Source organism: Rhinolophus sinicus, chromosome 18 (genome assembly GCF_057876585.1).
Source record: "Rhinolophus sinicus isolate RSI-liver-muscle chromosome 18, RSI-T2T, whole genome shotgun sequence".
NCBI lineage: Eukaryota > Metazoa > Chordata > Mammalia > Chiroptera > Rhinolophidae > Rhinolophus > Rhinolophus sinicus.
The window spans coordinates 10,790,420-10,815,045 of NC_142518.1; the positions used below are offsets into that span (position 1 = coordinate 10,790,420).

Sequence of the window (24,626 nt, forward strand, 5' to 3'; positions counted from 1 at the left end):
CTCATGGAAACTGGCGGCAGGAATGGACTGAAGAGATGATTGTAAACCTTTTGGGGCTCCTGATTCTTCTCAATTTTCTTAGAGAGTTTTTTTGTCATTTTTATCTATGATGACTTCTTGACCACCTTCAGCTCCATAGATTACATTCTCACACTGCAGGGCCAGGCTAAACTGAACTCTTCGCCATAACTCACATCCCTGGGAGAGAGAATGTGGTCAGCTCAGCATGAGCCAGCATCCATGCAAGTGTGAAAATAGAGAGGAGGTTTTCTTAAGACAAATAGGAGTGCCTGCCAGGAGCCCATCCCTGTGGAGGAGGGGGAAGGGGATGAAGACAGTTCCCAGAGAAGGGAGAAACTTTTATAAGCTGGGCACACACAGTGTGGTAGTAGTTTAAGAAGGAGTATCCAGTTCTTATCAAAAAAGTTTGTAGTTTTATTTTTTATTTTTTATTTTGAGTATAGATTCAAAGAAAATTACAGAAATAGTATACACCCTGCAGATATCAAAATTCATAGTTGTTCAAGTCCCGTATATAAAATAGGTCAATCCAATAGTTTAGTGGTTACCAGAGGGTAGGGGTGGGGTGGTAGAAGAGGATAAATGCCGTCTAATATATGGTGATGGAAGGAGAAATGACTCTGGGTGGTGAGCACACAACGTGATATATAGATGATGTAATACAGAATTGTACACCTGAAACCTATGTAACTTTACTAACCATTGTTACGCCAATAATTTTAATTTAAAAAAATAAAAAAATTAAATAAAATGGGTCAATCAATGCATATAGTCAGCCTTCTGCATCTGTGGACTCCCAACCGTGGATCAAAAACAGTACAGGTGTTTATTGAAAAAAATCTGCATGTAAGTGGACCCATGCAGTTCAAAACTGTGTTGTTGAAGGGTCAACTATAGTTCTGTGCTATTTTTCACATGTGTAGACTCTTGTAACTAGTACTGTAATGAAGATACAGGAGTTACACCTACCCTCTCTTCCCCACCGTTCCTTATCCCTGGCAATAACTGACCTGTTTTCTGTCTCTATAATTTTGTCATTTTAACTGACTCTGGGTGATGAACACACAACGGGATTTATAGATGATGTAATACAGAATTGTACACCTGAAATCTATGTAATTTTACTAACAACTGTCACCTCAATAAATTTAATAAAAAAAAAAAAAAAAAAGAATGTGATATAAATAGAATCACACAGCATGTGACCTTTTGAGTTTGGCTTTTTTACCTGGTATAATACCCTTGCCATTCATCCAAGTCTTTATGTATCTCAGTCAGTACTGCAAAACAGTATTCTATTGCATGGATGTACCACAGTTCTTTTAACCATTCACCTGTTTGGAGACATTTTGGTTATGTCTCGTTGTTGAGTATTACAAATAAAGCTGCTGTGAGCATCTGTGTACAGGGTCTTAGGTATACCTAAGTTTTCATTTCTCTAGGATAAATATCCAGGAGTGTGGTTGTTGATCCAGGTTTGTTTTTTAAAGAAACTGCCAAGTCGCTTTCCAAAATGGCTGTACCATTTTATGTTCCCACCAGCAATGTTTGAGAGATTCAGTTTCTCCACATCCTTACCAGCATTTTGTATTGTCACTATTTTTTATTTTGCTTTAGCTGTTCTAATGAGTGTGTAGTGCTGTCCCATTGTGTTCTTTCTATAATGACTGATAATGTTGAACATTTTTTCATGTGTGTATTTACCATCGTATATCCTTTTTGGTGACATGTATCTTAATGTCCTTTGCCTGTTTTCTAATTGAATTTTTTTTTCTTTTTACTGTTGAGTTTGGGAGTTCTTTATATATTCTAAATACAAATCAATTGTCTTATCTGTGGTTTGCACATATTTTCTCCCAGTCTGTAGCCTGTCTTTTTTATACTCTTAATGGAGTCTCACAGAGCAAGATTTTTTAAAATTTTGATGAAGTCCAACTTACTGATTTTTTTTTTCTTGTATGGCTTGTGCTTTTCATGTTGCATTGAAAAACGCTTCATCAAGCCCTAGGTGCTGAAGATTTTCTTTTATGTTTTCTTCTAAAAGTTTTTATAATTTTACACTCTACATTTAAATTGGTAATCCATTTGTGTTTTTATATAAGATGTGAGGTTTGGGTCAAGGTTCTTTTTTTGTCTATGGATGTTGAATTGCTTCAGCACTGTTGGCTGAAAAAGGCTATTCTTTCTCCATTGACTTGCTTTTGAACCTCTGTCAAAAATAAGCTGACTGTACTAATGTGAGTCTGTTTCTGGGTTCTCTATCATCTTCCATTGATCTACGTATGTGTCTTTCCCTCTGCCAATACCACACAGTTGTGGTTACTGTCTACATTGTTTGATACTATACCTGTATAATAAATCTTCTATTTCTTCTCCCACTTTGTTATTTTTCAAAATTGTTTCAGCTATTCTAATTCCTTTGACTTTCATTATAAGTTTTAGAATAATTTTGTCTTGAATTATAAAAAATCTTGCTAAGATTTCGATAGGAATTGTATTAAACCTTTCTATCAATCTGGGGAGAGTTGACATCTTTAGTATGTTGAATCTTCCAATCCATGAATATGAGGTGTGATCAAACAATATGGTGAATGTTTAAATAAAAAAATTTATTACAGTAAAAGATACATTGCCCTTAATTCCCCTTAAAATACTCCCCCTCGCTCAAACACACTTATCCCATCCTTCTTGCCACTTTGTGAAGCAGTTCTGGAAGTCCTCTTTCATGAGTGTCTTTAGTTGTGCTGTTGTGGCTGCCTCAGTGTTCTGAATCGATTCAAAACGTTTACCTTTCATGGTCATTCTGACTTTGGGGAAGAGCCAGGAGTTGCACGGTGCCAGATCTGGTGAATAAGGTGGATGAGGACACACCATAATGTTTTTATTTGACAGAAATTGCCGTATACCAGAAGCGATGTGTGACACAGAACATTGTCATGATGGAGGATGATTTAGGGCACACTTTAAAACACACCTTCTCTCAACCATAGCTCACACCCAACTGACTGCACCAAACAAGTTGAAACTTGTCACATACTGTTACTAAGGTTCATCGTGCCGTTTCCCATGTTGAAGGTCCCTGCCTTTCCGTTGGATGGCACTCAGCAGCAGCATTCACCGTATTTTGTGATTACAACGGAAAGTCTCCGTGTCACACATCACTTCTGGTATGGCAATTTCTGTAAAACAAAAACATTATAGTGTGTCTTCATCTACCTTATTCACTGGATCTGGCATGTTGCAACTTCTGTCTCTTCCCCAAAGTCAAAATGACCATGAAAGGTAAATGTTGCGAATCGATTCAGGACATCAAGGCAGCCACGACTGTGCAACTAAAGACACGAAAGAGGAGAGGACTTCCAGAACTGCTTCAGAAAGTGGCAAGAACGATGGAATAAGTGTGTTTGAAGTGAGGGGGAGTATTTTGAGGGGGATTAATGACAATGTGTCTTTTACTGTAATTCTTTTATTTAAGCATTCATTGTATTTTGTGATCACGCCTCATGATTTATTTCTCCATTTATTTAGATCTTATTTCTTTTTTTTAAGATTTTTTTTCTTTTTATCAGTGTTGTATAGTTTTCAGCATGTAAATTCTGTATGTGTTTTGACATAGCTAAGGATCTCAGTTTGAGTCTTTGTAAATGATACCATTTTTTATTCTGATTTCCAAATGTTATTATATTGAAATACTATTAATGATTGTATATTAATCTTCTATCCTACAAACTCACTTCTATACATCTGAAATAACTTATTAGTTGTAGGAGTCTTTTTGTAGATTCCTTGGGATTTTCTACATACACCTTCATGTCCTCTGCAAATACGGATAATTCCATTTCTTTCTTTTCAAGATGTGTGCCTTTTATTTCCTTTTCTCACATTATTGTGCTGGCTAGGACTTCCAGCACTATGTTGAAAACAGTGATGAGAGTAGAAATTCTTGTTTTGTTCCTCCTAATCTTAGGAAGGAAAACATTGTTTTTCATTAAATATGTTAGCTGTAGATTTTTTTGCAGAGATTCTTTATCAGGTTGAGGAAGTTCACCTCTATTCATAGTTTTCTGAGTTTTTATCATGAATGGGTGTTGAGTGTTATCAGGTGCTTTTTCTACATCAATTGATATGGTCGTGTGATTTTTCTTCTTTCACCCATTAAGATGGTGGATTACATTGATTGATTTTTGAATATTGAATCAGTCTTGCATCTTTGGAATGAACTCCTCTTGGTTATGATATATATAGCTGAATTATATTTGCTGATATTTTGTTAAAAGAGTTTGCATCTATATTCAGGAGGGATGTTGTGTCCAATTTCTGTCTTGCTAGACTGCCTCTTTCCAAGTTCTTTGACTGGAGAGCAGGATTTTGGGAGAACTTTTTTGGTCTGCCCTCATTGGCATTTATGGATTGCCAACTTCTCTATTGTCCATCTATGAAGCAAAAATGAAAACCCAGAGAATTCATTTCTATATGTTTCCCTGGGTGCCGAGTTCCCTAGCTGGTTTGCTGTCTTCATTCCATTTTTTGGAGTCATCTTGTTTGTTTTACACATTATGTCCAGGATTTTAACTGTACATACTTAATAGGAGGAATGGAGAGAAGTGTGTCCTGAAACCAAAATCCAGTTTGTACATTTTTAAAAGTAGATTTTAAAAAATAATCTTTAAATTTGTTGGGGAAGGGAATATGCGTGTCTTCTACAGATTAGCAGAGTGGCTAGCATAGAGTATATTCTCTGAATATAATCAGATCTCTACAGTGGGGACAGTGCATTGCAGTTCCGTTGCTCTGGCCTAGAACCCATCTCCCAGTGTTTACAAATATGTGTGTTTTTCTAGGGGAATTTAAATTGCCGTTTTGCACTGAGAATTCAGTATTTCTTGCTGTGGGATATAAGGTTGTAGGTCATACAACCATGTTGATTTATTATCCGAACTATGGACAGTTTCAAGGGGGGGGGGAAGGGTGCTAAGAATAATTAGGGCCAGGCAAGTAGTGTAGGCAGGGACTGTAATGGGCAAAGTGCGACATATGGTCACCCTAGTTATACGTTTTCTGTGAATTTACTATTGACTCTCTTTGGGAATAATAGTATTAAAACATTTCTATTTCTTAAGTGCTACAGATGTATGTGCAAGCTCACACACATACACACTCAGGCACGCGTGCCTAATAATGAAGGAGTAACGGAGAGTTCTGTAGGTTGGCTCAGTTAATGCAGGATCTTTGCTAAAGAGAATGTCCTTCTATTTTTTTCCTTCAGACTTGTCCACAGGGGCCACCTGCAGGTCTCTTAAATGCCGTTAATGCTTACCCAAAAAGGGCATCCCAGTTAATGTGGTTTGCCAGGAAGAAATACTTATTAAAATGTCTTGGAATAAAGAGAATGCAAATGTTCGAAAAGGCCCAATTCACAACTTTTCTTCAAGTTACAAAATGGGAATTACTTCAAGTGTAAATAATTCATCCCAACAAATGTGTTTCATTTGGTGTGTGCAGGCCTGCCTGCTTGCGAATGTATGGTTTTATTTGTGGAGCCCTATGACGTTAGACCCTTGTTAGTTGAGCACTTCTCATGAATCAGAGATTTCTGACAAGGGTCCAGGGTCCAGACCTCTAAGTTCTGTTTCACTGAACTCTTTGTACCTTTTTGTAGGCAGTCTTCCAAGCAGAAGAAGGCTATTCAAACCGCTATCCGCAAAAATAAAGAGGCGAATGCGGTGCTGGCTCGGTTGAACAGCGAACTCCAGCAGCAGCTCAAGGTAAGGGGCTTCCCAAAGTGGGATTGCCAGGCTTTTCACCTGGTTGTTTTGTTCTGTTTTGACCATTGGCCGAGCATCTGGTTCTATTCCTCTTGGTGAGACTTGCCTCTTTGTTCTCAGACTCCTTTGGAGGGCAGAGCATTGCTGTATTTAAGTGTCATGGGTTGGTTCTTGGATGCTTAGTGGAAGACTAGTGACTTTAATATGTGGACTGCATATTGTGTGTCAATTAAAGGGCAGAGACTCTATTGCGAAGGCTGTTTGAAGCATTTTTTCTTGTCCCAAACGTCTGGGTAAACCCTTAATTGTTTAGGTCTGCCCTGAATGACGCCATACTTATTTCAATGGAAGAGGTTGGCTGTGATACTATCAAAGGCTGCCTCCTTCCCTGATACCTTGGAAATGGTGCCAGATCACCTTGTCAAGGACGTCACCCCTGTCTTTATTGCCTATTTCTCTTCACTATTAGTTTTCTGTGTATCAGCTTTCCAGGGCTGCCACAACAGTACTACACTTGGTGGTCTCCGAGCTCTGGAGGCTGAAAGTCTGAAATCAGGTGTCAGCATAGCCATGTGTCCCTCCGAGGGCTGTCGGGGCAGATGCTGCCTCTCGTCTTCCCAGGGTCTGCTGGTGGTGGGCAGCGCTTGGCGTTCGTTCCTTGGCTTGTAGATGCATCACTCCAGTCTCCGCCTTCGCTCTCCCAGGGCCTTCTTTCTGTGTCTCTCTCTGTCCAAATTCCTCTTCTTATTGTGTCCTCTTCTTATAAGGACACGTCATTGGATTAGGGCCTGGCCTAATCTAGTGTAACTTTATTTTAACCAAATTACATCCTCAAAGATCCTATGTCCATGTAAGGTCACATTCACAGACACTGGAGGTGAGGACTTAAACATATCTTTTTAGGGAGCACAGTTCTGCACACTGTGTCCCCTCCCCTGATCTCCACTGGGTCATTTCCATCCACATGGCACACGCTCCAGTGTTGTCCTTATCGTGACTCCATATCCTGTGCAGCTAATGCTGACCTCTGGTCTTCTTCACAGCCACGATTCTTAGTAGTTCTTTTCATTTCCCATCTCTGCTTCCTCACCAACAGTTTTCACTCCCTCCATTTCAGTGTGGCTTCACTCTCCTCCACTCACACCCCTCTCAACGGCCAATTCCAATGGGCCTGTTTTATTATTTGAATTTTCAGAATTATCTATGCAGTTGGCCATTCTCTCCTCTGAAGTCACTTTTCTAACTGGCATGTGGGAAACTAGACTTGGCTCTCCTTCACCGGTGCTTCCTCCTTAGCATTCTCTGCTGTCTCTTCCTTCTTCGATTTCTCTCTTGTTACACCCCCCCGACCTTTGCCCCAGTGTTTCATTATGTATATTTTCAAGCATACAAGAAAGTTGAGACAATCATACAGTAAATACTTTGATAGCCACCACTTTGGTTCTACCATTAACATTTTCCTATATTTGTTTTATCACCTATCTATTCCTTTATCCATCCTTCTTATCCATCAGTCCATCTTATTTTCAACATATTTCCAAATAAATTGAAGACATCTGTGCATGTCCTCTAAATATTTTAGCATGCATATCGTTAACTAGAGTTCAGTATTTTTACAGGTTTTTTTTATGATGTAAATTTTACGTACAGTGAATGCACAAATCTTGCGGGTACATTTGCTGGGTTTTTAACAAACGCATACACTTACGAAACCCAAAGCTCTATCAGGATATAGAACGTTCCCATCATTCCGGGAAGCATCCTCTTGCTCCTTCCCAGTCATTTCCTGCCCCACTCTCACTGATGTAACCACTCTTCTAAATTTTTTATGCCATCATGTTGTCTATTCTATAACTTTATGGAAATGTCCTCTAACATGTACTTTTGTGTAAAACTTTTTACTTAGTGTTATGTTTTTGAAATTCACTTATAGTGTTGCATGTGTCAGCAATCGGCTCCTTTTTATTGCTGAGTATTCTGTTGAGTGAATATGCCACGATTTGGTTATCAATTCTCCCATTAATGGACACATGAGCTGTTCCCAGTTTTTGGCTATTTTGTATAAAAGTGTGATCTTGAATAAGTCTTTGTGTGGACTACGTTCTCATTTCTCTGGAGTAAATACCTAGGATTAGGATTAGTGGGTATTATAATATGGTGACTTGTGTGATTTGTTTTATTAAAACTGCTAGAGCTCTTTCCAAAGTAGCTGTAGCACTTTGTACTGCCCCCACTAATGTATGAGTGTTCCAATTGTTCCACATCCTCGCCAACATTTGGTATTATTCTTTTAATTTTAGCCAGTCCTGTGGTGATTTAGTTTTTATTTTGCATCTCTTTGATGCTTACATTGAGCACTTTTCTATGTGATTATTTACCTGTCATATATTTTTTTTATGAAGTGTTTTTTTTAAAATTTTGGGCCATTTTTTAAACTGAGCTTTTAGTCTTTTGTGTGTGTGTGTGGAGTTGTAGGTAGATGCTTTTTATATTATCTTGGTTACCAGTCCTTTGTCAGATATATGCTTTATGAATGTTTTCTTCCAGTCTTTGTTTTACCTATTCATTTTCTTAACTGTATCTTTTCATGAATAGAAGTTTTTAATTTTGATAAAGTGTAATTTATCGTATTTCTCTTTTTAAAATAATTATTTTTCAATTACAGTTGGCATACAATATTATACTACTTTCAGGTGTACAACATAGTGATTAGACATTTATATAACTTACAAAGTCATCACCCCAATAAACCTAGTACCTATCTGGCACCATACATAGTTATTACAATATTATTGACTATATTCCTTATGCTGTACTTCACATCCCCATGACTGTTTTGTAACTACCAATGTGTACTTCTTAACCCCTCCTCCTTTTTCACCCACCACCTAACCCTCCTCCCATCTGGCAACCTTCAAAACGTTCTCTGTATCTATGAGTTTGTTTCTGTTTCTGTTTTGTTTGTTTATTTAGTTCTTTAGATTCCACATGTAAGTGAAATCATATGGCATCTGTCTTTCTCTGTCTGACTTACTTCACTCAGCACAGTACCCTCTAGGTCCATCCATGTTGTTGCAGATGGCAAGATTTCATTCTTTTTTTATGGCTGAGTAATACTCCATTGTATATACAAAGTCAGACAATTAAGTTCGCGAACTCACCCTAGAAAAAATGCTACATACCATATTGCTGAATATCACTACAGTCACCTTCGAAGTACTCCCCTTGGGAAGCTATGTACCGACACCAGCGCCTAGTCCAAGCAATTTTGGAACTGCTTTTCTGGAATGGCCATCAGAGCTGTCATCATATAACCCTTGATGTCCTGAATGTCATCAAAATGTCTTCCTTCCAATATTTCCTTTCTCTTCGGGTAAAGAAAGAAATCTTTGGGGGCCAGATCAGGTGAGTAAGGAGGGTGTTCCAATAGTTATTTGTTTACTGGCTAAAAACTCCCTCCCAGACACTGCTGTGTGAGCTGGTGCATTGTCATGATGCAAGAGCCATGAATTGTTGGTGAAAAGTTCAGGTTGTCTAACTTTTTCACACAGCCTTTTTAGCCCTTCCAAATAGTAAACTTGGTTAACTGTCCAGTTGGTACAAATTCGTATTGAATAATCCCTCTGATATGAAAAAAGGTTAGCAACAGCTTTGCAACAAGTTCGTGAACTTAATTGTCAGACCTCATGTACACCTCTCTTTATCCATTCATCCATTGATGGACAGCCAGGTTCCCTCCATATCTTGGTTATTGTGAATAATGCTGCAATGAACATGGACATGCAGATATCCCTTTGAGGTCCTGATTTCATTTCCTTTGGATATATACCTAGGAATAGGATTGCTGGATTATGTGATAGTTTTTTGTTTTTTGAGGAGCATCCATATTGTTTTTTTAATAGTCGCTCTACCAATTTATATACCCCTCAACAGTGCCAAGGGTTCCCTTTTCCTTGCATCCTTGTCAACACTTATCTCTTGTCTTTTTTATAATAACCATTCTAACTGGTGTGAGGTGATATCTCATGGTGGTTTTGGTTTGCATTTCTTTCACAATTAGTGGTGTTGAGCACATTTTCATGTACCGGTTGACTATTTGTTTTGGTATGGTGTGTTTCTATTTTCTTTTGTTTCAATATTCTTTTTGATTTCCCTTTTTATTTATTTGTTTTTTTGACTCATTGTTTGTTCAGGTGTATGTTGTTTAATTTCCACATATCTGTGAATTTTCTAACTTTTCTCCTGTTAATTGGTTTCTAGTTTCATAACATTATGGTTGGAAAAGATACTTGGTATGATTTCAGTCTTCTTAAATTTGCCAATATTTGTTTTGTGACTTATCATATGGTATATCCTGGAGAATGTTTCATGTGTGCTTGAAAAGAATATGTATTCTGCTACTGTTGGATGGAATGTTCTGTATATGTCCGTTAGGTCCATTTGGTGTAAAGTATGGTCCAAGTCTAACATTTCCTTACTGATTTTCTGTCTGGATGATATACTCATTGTTGACAGTGGGCCATTGAAGTCCCCTATTAATATTGTCTATTTCTTCATTCAGATCTGTTAGTATTTGCTTAATATCTTTAGGTGCTGTGATGTTGTGTACATATATATTCACGATTGTTATATTTTCTTGATGAATTAACTCTTTTCACATTATATAATGACCTTCTCTGTCTCTTGTTACAGTTTTCATTTAAAGTCTATTGTACAGTACAAGTATAGCTAACCCTGTTATCTTTTGGCGTCTACTTCATGAAATACCTTTTCCATCCCTTAACTTTGAGCCTATGTGTGTGACCTTGAAGCTGGAGTGAGTCTCTTGGATTATTTTGGTTCCTTTATGAAAAATGTAATGAACATATAAGTATAGCTTTAGTTCTGTGTTTACATTCTGTTCCATTAATCAATTTGTTGATCCTTATACCTGTACCAGACAGTCTTGATTAGTGTTGCTTTATAGTAAGTCTTGAAATCAGGTAGCATAACTTTTTCAACCTGATTTCTTTCAAGATTCCTTTGAATATTTTGGGCCCTTTGATTCATGTAAATTTTAGAATTGGTGTGTCCTTTGCTACACAGTAACCTGCTAGGATTATAACTGGGTTTGCATTGAATCTATTGACTAGTTTAAGGAGAATTTACATCTAAACAATGTTGAGTCTGCCAATCTGTGAGCAGACTGCATCTCTCCATTTATTTAGATTTTGTAAAATTCCTGTCAGTGGTTCTGAGTATACAAAGTATTACATATCTTTTGTTAAATTCCCAATATTTTGTGATATTGAATTTTAAATGATCAATTGTGGTATTGAATTTTTTTTGCAAATTGAATAGTATTTTTAAATTTCATTTTCTAATTGAGTTTATGAATGTCACAGAATACAAAGTCAACACACGAAAAGCAGTAATTCCTATATATAAGCAATGAACAACTGGTAGTGGAAATTTGAAAAAAATAACCATTCACAATAGCTTGCTCCCTATATTTAGGTATTATAAATTCATCAAAACACACAGGATCTGCATACTGAAAACTATAAAGTGCTGCTAAAAGAAATCCAAGAAGACCAAAATAAATGAAGAGGCATCTGCTATTTGTGGATTGGAAGATTTAACATAGTAGTGATGTTTTCTTCAAAGTAATCTATAGATTAATTGTGATACCAGTGAAAATCCCAGCAGGACTTTTTGTAGGTATAGACCAGCTAATCCTCTAACTTACATGTAAGGGCCAAGGAACTAGAATAGCTAAAACAAATTTGAAAAAGACGGACAAGATGGAGGAATCATTTTAATATCAAACTTCATGCATAGATCAGTGGAGTAGGATAGAGAGTCCTGAAATATACCACATGAATACATCCATTTGATCTTTGACAAAGGCGTGAAATCAATTCATGGAGAAGGGATAGTCTTTTTAACAAATTGTTTTGTAATAATTGGTCCTCCATATGTAAAAAAATGAACCTTGATTTGAACCTCACTACCTTATACAAAGATTGTGAAATGAGTCATAGATGCAAATGTAAAACATAAAGGTATAAAATTTTTAGAAGAAAATACAGGAAAAAACCTTCATGACGTGGGGTTAGAAATGACACCAAAAGCACAATCTATAACAAAAAAAAATCAACAAATTGGACTTCATCAAAATTAAAAACTTGCTCTGCCAAAAACACTGTCAAGAGAATTAAGAGACAAGCTAGAAATTTGGATAAAACATTTATGACCCACATATTTTACAAAGTACTTGTATCTAGATTATATAAAGAGCTCTTAAAACTCAATAATAAGAATTTTCAAAACTCAACTCAAAAATGGGCAAAGGACTTGAATAGATACTTCACCAAAGAGGATATAAGAATAGCATATAAACATGTAAGAAGATAATTCATCATCATTAGCCATTAGGGAAATGCAAATGAAAACCATGATTACATACTGCTACACACATACTGTAATTGCTAAAACAGAAAATAGTGGTAACACCAAGTGCTGGCAACTGGAACTCTCATGCATTGGTGATGGGAATGCAAAATGGTACCCCATTCCGAAAAATCATTTGGCAGTATCTTAATGAAGTTACATATACACTTACCATATGACCCAGCAATCCGACCCCTGGATATCTACCTTAGAGAAATGAAAACTTACGTTTACTCAAAAACCTCTACGTGAATGTTCATTGTAGTTTTATGGTATAGCTAAAACCTGGAAACAATCCAAATGTTCTTCAAAGGATGAATGGATAAACTCTAGTACATTCACACAGCGGAATAGTACTCTGCAGTAAAAAGGAATGATGCATACAACTTGGATGAACCTCAAAGACATTATGCTGAGTGAGACAAGTCAGTGTCAAAAGGTTATGTACTGCATGACTCCTTTTACTTGACATTCTTGAAAAGACAAAACTATAGTGCTGGAAAATAGGCCGGTGGTTGTCCGGGGTTATGTATGAGGTGAGAGTTTGTATATGAATAAGTAGGATCAGAGAGCTTTTTGCTTATTGGAAATGTATTGTATCCTCTTTGTGGGTATGTGTCAGTGCATGTGTTAAAATTTATAGAACTGTTCACTAAAAGAAAAAAGTCAATTTTAGCATATGGTAATAAAGAATAAAATTATTTTTAAAATGTTAAACTTCATTCTCTTTTATGAATCTTTGTATGCGACCTTATTTTTATTTTGTACTTTGTTTGGTTTTGATTTTCCTTCCTTCTCTCTCTCCTTTGGTGTACGTCAGTTTCATCCATTGGTCTCTATACTGGTAAGGCCTTTTAATTTGGAAACCCATATTCTTCAGTTCTGAGACTTTTCTTTACTTTTGTTGCTGTTGATTATCCCTCCCTGCCATTTTCGCTGTTCTCCCTTGCTGACGTTTTTCAGACGTTGGACTTCTTAGTTCAGTTCTCTAATTTTTCTTTTTTGTCTTCTTTGTCGTCTTCATCTTCATTGTCGTTGTCATCGTTGTCTGCTCCTTCTTCCTTCCTCCTCTTCCTCCTCCTCCTTACTTAATTTTAAATTCTAAATATCCCCTTGTTTAATAAAGTTCACTTTTTGTTCTGTTTCTTTTTGATGGTATCCTATTCTTGTCTCATTGTTGTAATATCTTCTCTTAATGATAGTGTTTTCCTTCTTCCTGAATACTTGCTTTTTTTATTTTGTTGTGTGTATTTCTCATTAGATGCTTTCCTTTAACATTTGATGGTCCTTCTTTGCTTATATTTAGAAGGAGTGTGAAAACACTCATTGGAATTTAATAGCATGTTTGGGGGTCCTCTCTTTTACCTTTTCAAGGAATAAATCTTCAGCGTTCTTCCATGGTGGCAGGAAGGATCTGGAGATATAATTGCTTCTGAAGCAGACTTTCAACCAATATTTATTTTAGCGCGTCCTCCTGCCCTCTTTCATGCCTACTTTCATAGGTCTCTGGTGCTGCCATTTTGAGTCTTTCAGGGATTATTCTGTGTAAAATCAGATTGGTTCTTCTTTTATCTTGATGCTTACTTTACAGTTCAGTTTTCTTTACTTGATCTATGACTGAAAAACTTCCAGGTCTAGTGAATACAAGTCTGATTAACCATCAAAACAGAGCTCTACTCAGGGCCTCTCAATCAACTCCCAAACTCTTCAGTTTACAAATGCAGAACCCCTTGAATAAAGAGACATCTGGGTCACCTGAAGGAATGACCCCATTATGCAGCCAAAATTTTATACTGTTAATCTTTCTCTTAGGCTTTCCCAAAGAAACCTGTGACTACTTGCCAGGGTAACTGTGCATTGGGGAAAGGGAATAATCAGATTTTGTGGTGATTACTGGACGCTGGTTCTGAACTAACAGTAATGCCAGGAGACCCAAAATGTCACTGTGATGCACCAATCAGAGTAGGAGCTTATGGAGGTCAGGTGATCAGTGGAATTATAGCTTAGGTCCACCTCACAGTGGGTCCAGTGGATTCCTGAATCCCTGTGGTTATTTCTTCAGTTCCATAATGCTTAATTGGAAGAGACATATTCACCAACTGGTAGAATCCCCACATTTATTTTTCTTGGATTTGCTAAGTCATTTACCATTCATCAGTTTGCCTTCCAGCTTACAAATTTTATTGCCATTACCTCTTTCCTTTTGCTTTCCCTGTCCTTGCATGTCTGTGACTTGAAAATAATTTTTTTGTTTGTTTTAGTAGCGTTCCAGTAGGGAATAAGTATGGTACATGTGTTCAGTTCCATTTTACTCACAGCCTCTCTCTCTATTTTTTTGCTAGATGATGTCACATGGTCCTATGGCTTTGAGGACCATCCATAGCCTGGTGACCCTAAGTTTATATTTTAAGCCCTACTTCTCTTTCCTCCAAGTGCTAGACATCCATTTACAACTGTGTACTGAACTGTTTCTCCTAATGTATATAATATACACACCTCAGATGCTTAATTCCCCACCCTCTCCTTGAAATGCCTATTTCTCATCTAGTCTTCTTGTTCTCAATACCACTACCAGCACCCACTTGTTCAATTCAAAATCCCCTCCCTTCTCTCCTACATCAACTCTACGAACAAGTTTTATCTGTTCTAGATTCAAAATACATCCAGAATCCATCTGCTACTGTCCATCTTCATGGCTGCTACCCTAATCGAAACTTTTCATTTCTTACCTGGGTCCATGCAGTAGCCTCCCAGCTGCTCCCTGCTTCCACTCTTGCCCCACTACTCAGTAGCCAGAGTGAAAAACTTGAATTCCAAATCAGGCCATGTGCTTTCTCTGATTCAGAACCCTTTAGGCTGCACCCCTGCACTTTGAATGGTGTACACATTCCTTACTCTGCCCCTAAGTCCCCTGCCTAACTCTCTGACTTCACCTCTTGCCAACATCTTTCTTGCTCCTTCTGCCCTGGTCACATAGACCTTTTTGTTCATCAAACACCAAGCTTGTTCCCTCCCTCAGGGCCTTTGCAGTTGCCGTTTTGTCTCTCTGAATATCCTTTCCCCAGGTCTTCACATGGCTTACCCCTCACTTCATTCAAGTCTTTTCTCAAATAGTATCACCTCCAAGAAGCCTTTCCTGACCGCCACCTCCACCTTTTCCCCAGATTCCCCATTACTCTCTGTTACATCATCGTATTTGTTTCCTTCTGAAAGTATCTTGTTCTTTAAATGTATTGTCTTTCCCTAGCCTTTCGAGTATAAGCCCTATGAGGGCATTGGTCTGATCTGTCTTGTTCTTTGCTGGTACCATCACACCGAGAGCAAAATCTGGCCCATTGTAGATAGAGGTCAAAGACTGTTGGATGGGCAGGTAGGAGGCTGAGCGAATATATGCTTGTTGAGTTCTATGCCAGCTATCAGCATTTTGGTTCTTGTGGGGCATCTCAGAATTGAGTTCTTTACTCAGAATTCTTTCCCACTTTTATTCTACGTAAGGATGCCTTTATGTGTCCCTCTCTGCCCCTGCCAGTAAATCTGTGTTAGGGCTGAAAATGTGAATTCTCATATAGCATATTGTTGATCCGTTTTTCTGCCTTTCACCCAGAAGTCACACCTTCAGCTGTATTTTGTGCAGGAGCCTGATGAGACTTGGGTTGAGGGATGACCAGTGTACTTTTCGTCCCTCAGACCTGTCTGAGTATGGTGCTGGATTAGAAACCGGAGGCTGAACTAGAAATTCAGTCCCTGCTGGCTTACCTCTTAGTATTAGGAGTCTGCTTTTGCTTTTCTACTCCCTCCTGATCAGTCTTTTCATTTTTAACATTCTCTGCCAGCCACTGATCCTGTTAAAACTGAGGGTGAGATTGAAGTGGCAGCGGGAGAGTGGGGGTGGGGTGGGGTGCTCAATCAGTTTCATTTCATCATCTTCAGAAAGGAGTTAAGAGATTACAAAATGTGAAGCTTCCTTTGTCTAGTCACCAGCTGTAAACATGGTATCTTCCAGTCTACCCATCCTTGAGCCATATGGCACTTAAATCTTTGTAGGTCCAGTTATAAGTTTCTTTTTAATATCTAATGAAGTAGGGAATGAACCCAGGAAATGACCCCTTTGCTTTTTTTTTTGTCTCTCTTCTCTCTGTTTTATACAACTCAGGAGGTTCATCAAGAACGGATTGCATTGGAAAACCAATTGGAACAACTTCGTCCAGTCACCGTGTTGTGATCACCTAAGGTCCAAGTAATATAGTGGGTGACCTTTTCTGCCAAGATCTTTCCTTCGAATGTTTCAATCCAACTACTTGTCATCTATGTCTGACTGTGTCAAAAGCTGTGAGCAGCGGAATAGAATCCATGTCACCTTTTCTCTTGTACTTCACTCGTATATTTTACTGTGGTGGAAAAATACAACTGATTATCACACTTGAAATTGTAATTATCAGTGGAATTTCTCTCCCATTCTTAAGTACTTCTTCAAGGTGTTAGATGTTGCTTCTTACCAAAAATCAGTCTTCTAGCAAATAGCAATTTATAGCATTATTTATTTGAAGAATTTATGATTTGTACAAAACCTTATAACCAGTACCTTCAGGATGCTTGTTTTATTTTTGTATGTATATCATGTACAGTAGGTTGGTTTCCTGAATAATTGGAATTCTAACTGGATAGTCTTTGGCATGATGATAATAAAAACAAAAGCTAAAATAAAACAAAAGCATCAGATTTAGACTGGCGCTGTGCCCTCTACCACCACATGCCAAAAATTGCTTCTCTAGTGCCATTTTGATATTATATCTAGCTATAAATAATACATGACTATTGTTTTCTACTGAATGTCAAAGACTTACTGGGTCTTTACACCCCTGTAAAGTGGACATTTTGTCAGTGATCTGTTGAACTTGGCCCAGCTAGGCCGTCAACCCAGATAACTCAGTCTTTTCATGTACAGTTTTGGACAAGAGCAATGTGCTTTAACTTGCTCAATCACATTAAATAAATAGTTGCCAGATCTCTACTTTTACCCTGCATGGGATAACACATCTGTAAATGCATGAATTTGGGAGCTACACATCAAATAGGAGAGTCTGATGAGACTGTTTGGATTGATAAATATTTGTTGTTTGAACCCAGGTATTCAAACTGGGGAAGAAGGGGGGAAATGGTCGTTACCAACAATCTAGTGATCTCTGGTAATTATTTTTGTCTGTTATTTTAACTTGGATTGTGAGTGTATTATTGGGTATGAAGAAATAATGAAAGAAAGCCAATTCTGATACTGGATATACAACTATTTGGTTCTCTGTGCAGTGTACCCTTGGGGAATGATTGGTTTATATGCAGTCCAAAGGGGCCCAACTGACTCCAGCGTAAGTGATGTTAAACAGGGAGCTCGAATTGCAGAAGTCAGTATCCTATAGAAATTCTGATAGCTGCTGCGTCTCTGAAAGCTCAAGATGAAAGGGGGAATTGACCAGCCGTCACAGGGATCAGGGTACACCAGCTTTAACATCACTTTGAGAGATTGATGGCAAGAAATGCTGTCTCTTAAGCATTTTACTACTTCACCCACCTTAGGATAGAGGGCTGGGGTGTGCCTAGGGTCCTTTTTGAACTGGTTTAGGATAGGTTTGCAGCATGGGAGACTAAGCCGTAGGTTTCAATGGAGTTGACAGCTTTTGGAAAAATCGGAGTTTATTTAATACTTCCTTATTCCATTGGCAAGCTTTATCAATAGCTTAATGGCAGAAGAGAAAGGCTCAAACAGATGATGTTTTTCCAAGGAAAAAAAACATTGTTTATTCTATTCTGCGCATATTAAAAGCTTTTGAATTGATTTGATTTTGAAAATCACAAATCTTGAGTATTTCTCTATTCCCCTTTGTCTTCCCTTTTGGCTGCCTTGATTTTTTTTTGTGTGTGGGGGGAGGGGATCCCTGTAGGAAGGGTTTGGAATCAGTTTAAACCCTTCCTAAGATCACAAATGGGTCAGTGCAAAGGTAACCTCTTTTCCCATGTTCTGAGATCTGGGGGCTGCAACAAATTTTATCGACAGTGTCCTTGTTGCAGACATTTTATAGCATGTTTGCCTTTTGTTATATTCAATCCAGGAAAGACTAGTATGTGTACTTTATCTGATAATCTTCCAGCACATATACACTCACTCGAGATAGTAAGCAGACATGTAAACCAAGGAATGTTACTCTATATCATGCATTTTTAAAATGCTGACATGTCTTCCTCATTGAGCCAACGCCAGAGTGAGCCACATGAGGCTGGCGTTTTGTTTACTAGGCTGAGTTTTCATGAAAAAACAAACCTGCATTGGACAATCAAAGCCCCATGAGTTGCGCAGTCTCACTAATACTTTCAAGTGGGCATTGCATGAAAGCACACACCAATAATAATCTTTACCCAACCTTTGTGACTGAACTTATAGTGACCACAGTTTATTAGTTGCTTAGAAGTGGATTAAAAAACAAATACAAGCACATACACATACTTATGCTTACATATTATTATTACCTAACTAGAGCTCATCCTGTATCTGTTTTTCAGGATGTGCACTTTCGATTTCGGATTACAACTCCCGATAATGTCTCTCTGAGCCTTTACTGTGGTTTACAGGGAGGCTGGGTTATTGAAATCACCACTATACCTCTTCTGTGAAACTACTCCAAAATTAGACTTGCTTGTTGGGCAGAATTCTGTGGACAGAAGGCCAGTGTTACCTCCATCTGTGGGGATTTAATAACCTTGTTGGTAAGTGGTCCTCTCCGTAGGGGTCCTGTATTCCCAAGGATGAAAGCACAGTGGGAGTTGATAGCAGTTGTATTGGGTACCTCAGTGTCTCTTGTATGTGGCATATTGCTTTTGCAACCTCCCTCTCCGGCAGACATGAAGCAAACCCAAAAGGTAGAGATCTGGAATGGTGGTGCATGTTGTCCTCCAGGCAGATATTTGTTTTAGTTGGAAGGATGTAATTGCTTTATTCATATTTGAGAAGTGCTTTGGGCCTGCCTGGGAGAGGAGGCAGTTTAACTGGAAGCTATGCCCATTTTCCTGTCACTGGAGAATAGGAAGTCTGAGCTGAGAGGACCTGTACCCATCTCTTGCTGTTTGTGGGGAAACTGAGGCCCTGAGAAACCACAGTTCCTAGCCCAAGAATCCATAGAAAGAGGTAACTACTGGCAGAGTTGGGCTGCCAGCATGATTTTATGGATTCTAAGTTAGGTCCTTTAGCCTCTAGCAATGCTAAAATTAGATTAGAAGGGTTTCTTCTATTTACCTAGTTGAATTTTATGTACTTAAAATATCAGTCTTAAAATATCAAAACATGTTTTAATGAGTTTTAGATCTAGATATTTCTCTTGGATTGATACAAAAAATAAAATCTGAAGGGAAAAATACGATTGAACTATTCTTCTGAACACCTCACCTTTCATGATGCAATAAATTACTGAGTTTCTTGGCAGAACTTTTGAGAGCTGTTGCTTTGAATAGATTCCATTCCTATATTCCTTATGGGAGTTTGTTTTTAAAATAGACTACTGTGATTGAAATGAACTCAATATGTAATAAGTTATAGTTTTCTTCAGTATATCTTTGGTTACTTGGGTTGCAAATGTTCAATTTCAGCATACTTTAGGGTGAGTGATCAAAAACATGAGTTTTCCTTTGATTTCCTACCAATGTCTGAACTATTATGCATTCTTCTCATATGTGACTTGATTCTGTAGTCTGCTTCTAGATGATATTGTCTATTTCTTAAGTGATCTCACAATCATGGTAATAATAGATGTATACTCATAAGATCAATAAGAAAATAATCTGGAACAGAGATGTGTTTCTTGCAATTAAGACAAGCTTTTACAAATGTCTTCTTCTAAGCTGTAGTTTGAAAGATCTCAATTGTAGTATAACACCTTAGAGCTAAAAACATTTGTTCAACACAAAGTAGAATCACCCCTCCTGGCTAGATATCACCAAGGGAATGTGATTTTAAACATATAAAAAAATTTCAAATGTCATAGCAACCAGGTCTTTCCATACATAGTATTGACAAGTAGGACTCAGTAGGTTGTGGTTTGAAAATGATGAATGTGAACAGAATGAAATATCCGTTGAGGGGTCTTTTTCTCCTCTAGTTAAATAGAATACTAGTAACTGGTTTTTCTTTCCAACTGGTTTACTCTGTTTCAAATGTACTCTTAAAACTGATCAAAGGATCACTTGAATTTACACTTTAGTTATTGGTGTTTCGTTATGGGTTTTTTTGCATCATGACTCAGTGTGGTTCAAGTTCCTAGTAAGAAGTGGGAATTTGGGTTTTTGAAATCCTGAGCTGGCATACCTTGCTTCTTCTTCAGCACAAGCTAAGGGGGACTGCCCACCAATGCCAACAGATCACTCACGGAGGGATACTTGAGTGTGGGTCTTATTCTGAGAGCCACCCTGCTTTGCTGCTTTGCAGTGAGAAATGCATCTAGTTATGTGACCCAGCAAATGTAAGAACAGATACGGATGGCCAGACTTCCAAATCAATGGCAGATTCTAAGAGCTGCTTCCCTCCTCAAAAATAGGCGTTCAGAGGCTGCCTTACAAGCATTCCCTGAAACAGCCAGTCTGTTGTGTGAGCAAGACATTCCAGGTAGATAGTTGTTTTTAGGCTTCTATAGTTATTTTCTCCATTGACTAACACGGATGATATTAAAGGAACCTTTTCTAAAAGATATTGCAGGGTTTCAACTGAGAGGACTTGTTCCCGTTACAGAAGCCTTGCTTTGCTCTTAACATAAAGGAGTGTTTATTTTTTGTGTTTTGTGAGTTCTCCTGTCTTGCTCTAAGCTAAGTTCATGGCTGTGTGAGGTTGAAGAAAGTGGGCTTATGACTCTGAAGACCAGAGGACACTGGCTTGAATTGGACTTTGGGGACTGCAATAAGGGAACGTTCAGGTACCAGTTCTGCCCTCAGGCATTCTGTTGGACAACAGGACTAGAGCCCAAAGCTCCTTCAGTTGATGCAATAACCCCATTGTCTGACGACTGGGTCAGCTGAGTTGTATTGTTTTGTTTTAAGGCAGCTGGTGTGAGGGTTTCAGCTGCACCTACCTTGGGAGCCGAGCATACCCTTTTCTTTAGCACTGCCATCCTTTCTGTCTTGAGCACAAATACGATGTTCAAGTGAGCCAAAGGCGGGAAGAGCCATTTTAGTTTTTGTAGCAGCGGGCCAGGAGAAATAATGAGCTGATGGTCTATTTTAACGTCAAAAGCAAACATGTATATTTTTTCACAACAGCTACATTGAATGGTAAAATGAGTAACAGCAAAATATATATTTGATGCCTTCTGTCTTTTCATGATAATGTGCTAACAAGTTGTGTTAATATTTTATTCAGCCAGAGCTTCATTCATTTGTTAAGCATTGGGAACATTATGTATATTGATCTTAAACATAAATATAGGGTATCCTATATTTGGATTGTGACTTGTAAACTCAAGCTAACTTTACTGCCTCTTTTTCACACTTGTTGGAAAGTCTGTGAAGAACATAAGTTAAGAATCTCAAACTTTGGAAAATGTACATGATGTGAAACTGAGGTGCTCTGTTAAAAATAAATGTATTATAACTAAGTGTGGCTTTTATAGAGTCTTGGTGTCAGAATATTTATGGTCTGCATTTGGTCTCGTGCTTTTAATGCAGGTGATGTTAAAAGGAGCTGGAGGTTTTCTCAATTAAATCAAAGTCTGAGATTTGGTTATTTTCACCTCCTCGTGATCTGAGCTAGTCCTTAAATATCTGTACATAGTACATACTGGGAAGTCATGGAAAATCATTGCTAATTCACAGTGCATTTTAAAGATCCACTGAATTGAAAACTTGGCTTGGGGTCAAGTTATTTGCTTTATCTAATCGGTGTTCTTTTTGTTGAAAAATGTTCCCATCATAATGTCCTTAGTTGGAGTGGGGGTGAAGGGGAGGGATCAGGAAGAGTTGGCTTGAAAATCCTGACCAAGTATCTGGCATCTCAGTCGCAGTTTCTTACATTTAAAATTTGAATATTTGTAGGAGGCACCAGTCTCCAACAGGGTGGGGGTTTTATTCTGTAATGTAGATGTAAATGGTGGGCCACACGTAGGGTATTTCTGATCAGGTAGTTCCAAATGCCAAACTAATTCTGGACACGTCATCCATGATTTGGCTCATAAGCTTAACACTGGACATCACCAGGCCCTGAGCTTTCCCAAGTGCTGGTGAGGGTCACCAGGTCACTCACTTCAGAGATGAAAGAGATCTGAGACCGTCCAGGCATGCGTTTCCCAAAATGTGTCCCCAGACCAGCAATCTCAGCATCATCAAGGAACTTACTAGAAATGAAAGTCTTGGGACCCACCTCAGACTAACTGAATCTGGAACTCGGGGAGAAGGCCTGGCAGTCCCGGTGTTAACAAGCCCTCCCGGTGACGCTGATACGCACTAAAGCTGAACTTCTGAGCTAGCTAACCCCATTTTACAGTCAAGGAAACATGCACAGCAGCAAAACACTCATCCAGGGTCTCAGCTAATTCAGAGCAAAGGATAAAAATGTTTCCAGGGCAGACTGCTGTGCTATAGTGTCCATTCATGAGTTTGTTCCCTCTCCTCCCTCCCTCCCACAGATATTGACTGTGTTCCTACTGTGTATCAAGCACGGTGATAGGAGCTAGAGATGAGACCTACAAGACAGAATCCTGTCCCTCAAGGAGCTCACGGACACCTGCAAATGATTTTCAGTTCAGTGTGGGATAGGTGCTATGATGTATTAGTCACGGTCAGCTAATTGCTGTAACAAAGAGCTCCAAGTGGTCAGTGGCTTGACACAGTGGAAGTTGATTTCGCACTTATCTTACAGTCCAGAGTGGGTGGTCATAGTTGTTCCATTTTCTTTATGCTTATGCAGGGACCCAGACTCCTCCCGTGTGTGCCTCCCTCTTCCTGTAGGGCTAGAGAGTTTTCTCCTTTTAGCCAGTGTGGAGAAAAGAGAGATTGTGGAGAGGATATAATTTATCTTCACAGAAGTGACACACATCTCGGCATATTTCATTTCCTAGAGCTCAGTCATATGACAACAGTTAATTCCAAGGGATACTGGGAAATGTAGTCTAGCTGTGAACTCAGGAGGAAAAAGAGCACACTGGAGGGGCATCCAATTCAGATTGTAGAGATCCAGGAAGTCTTCATGGAAGAGTCTTAAAAGATTGGATAGGCATTAACTTAGAAGAGGAGGGTGTTCCAGGCAGAGGGGGTTGTGTATGCTAAGACAAGGGAGGGTAAGAGTGTGGGGTATTCTGGGAATTGCAAAAGATTCTCCTCTGGATAGCACGGGTGGATGTGGCATGTGGAGGGGGGGAAATGGCAAGAGTTGTACACAAGGCCAGATGGGAAGGCCTTGCACATCATGAGAAGACATAAAGCACCGTGAGATTACAGCCCGTTTTGAGATTTAAGCACAAATGCATGAAGTCACTTCACTAATCTTCAAGGAGTGATTTGTGTTCTCCCAGTTTTTTTCTGCCCCCTAAAAAGGAAACGCTTCACTGGAAGATTGTAAAGTAGTGTTTCTAACATAAACCCAGCCTGTTTGTTTGATTTGTTACATGTCTTCTGGCGTGTACTTGGAGAAAGGACCAATGCCCAGAACACAAGGGACTGAACCCTGGTAGGCAGGAGTCCCATTGGATGACGTGAGACTTTTTCCATCCTCAGCATTTTTTTTTTTTTTTCGGTGGGGGAAATCAGGGGCCCCGAGATGACCGAGAGGTAAAAGTCTCTTTTTTTGGCAAGAAGGCTTGTCAAAGTGCAGAAATAAAGAGTTTGGAAATGAAGCTGAAATATCCAATTCCTTTTGAACAAGAGTTCTCAGTTGAGGTTATTTAACAATTCTGAAATATTCCCAAGCCTGCGGGCAAAAATGGTCCAAGTGTAACGTCTCCATGGCAAACTCCCACTTCATATTGTTTTTCAAATATGAGGTGTTCTGGAAGTGTGAACATTAGCATTTGCAGGCATCTGAGTGGATTTCCTCTCATTCCATTTTTGTTTCAAACATAGACTAAAAAGGAACTTTAAGATTGTAACCCAGATATACCTTCCGTTATTTGCCCTGAAATCCTCTTAGCAGATTTGGCAGAAAAAAAGGATTTGGCACAGAAACAGCAAAAATTTTCAAGAATCACCTGTAAGTACAAGCAGGTCCTTAACGTCATTTTATTCTACGTTGTTTCGTTATAATGTTGATGAGACGCTGTAGGAACTTAACTCTTATTTATACATCAGTTAGTTTGTGATAAAATTGGTTTCATTTTACGTCATTTTGCTTAGTCACAGAACGTACCGATGTTAAATAGCGACTTACCGTATTCTCTAGCATCACAA

General features: G+C 38.6%; 1 protein-coding gene across 9 annotated transcripts in view; it reads left to right on the plus strand.

The window, feature by feature from the left end:
- Positions 1-21,844, plus strand: part of REPS2 (RALBP1 associated Eps domain containing 2) — a 194,736-nt gene extending 172,892 nt beyond the window's left edge. For all 9 annotated transcript variants that reach the window (XM_019746264.3, XM_019746269.3, XM_019746267.3 and 6 more), the window contains 2 exons: positions 5,681-5,786; positions 16,372-21,844. In XM_019746264.3, coding sequence (XP_019601823.2) covers positions 5,681-5,786; positions 16,372-16,440 — 175 coding nt within the window. In that variant the 3' untranslated portion in view covers positions 16,441-21,844. The remainder of the gene's footprint in view (positions 1-5,680; positions 5,787-16,371) is intronic.
- Positions 21,845-24,626: the final 2,782 nt, after the last annotated feature.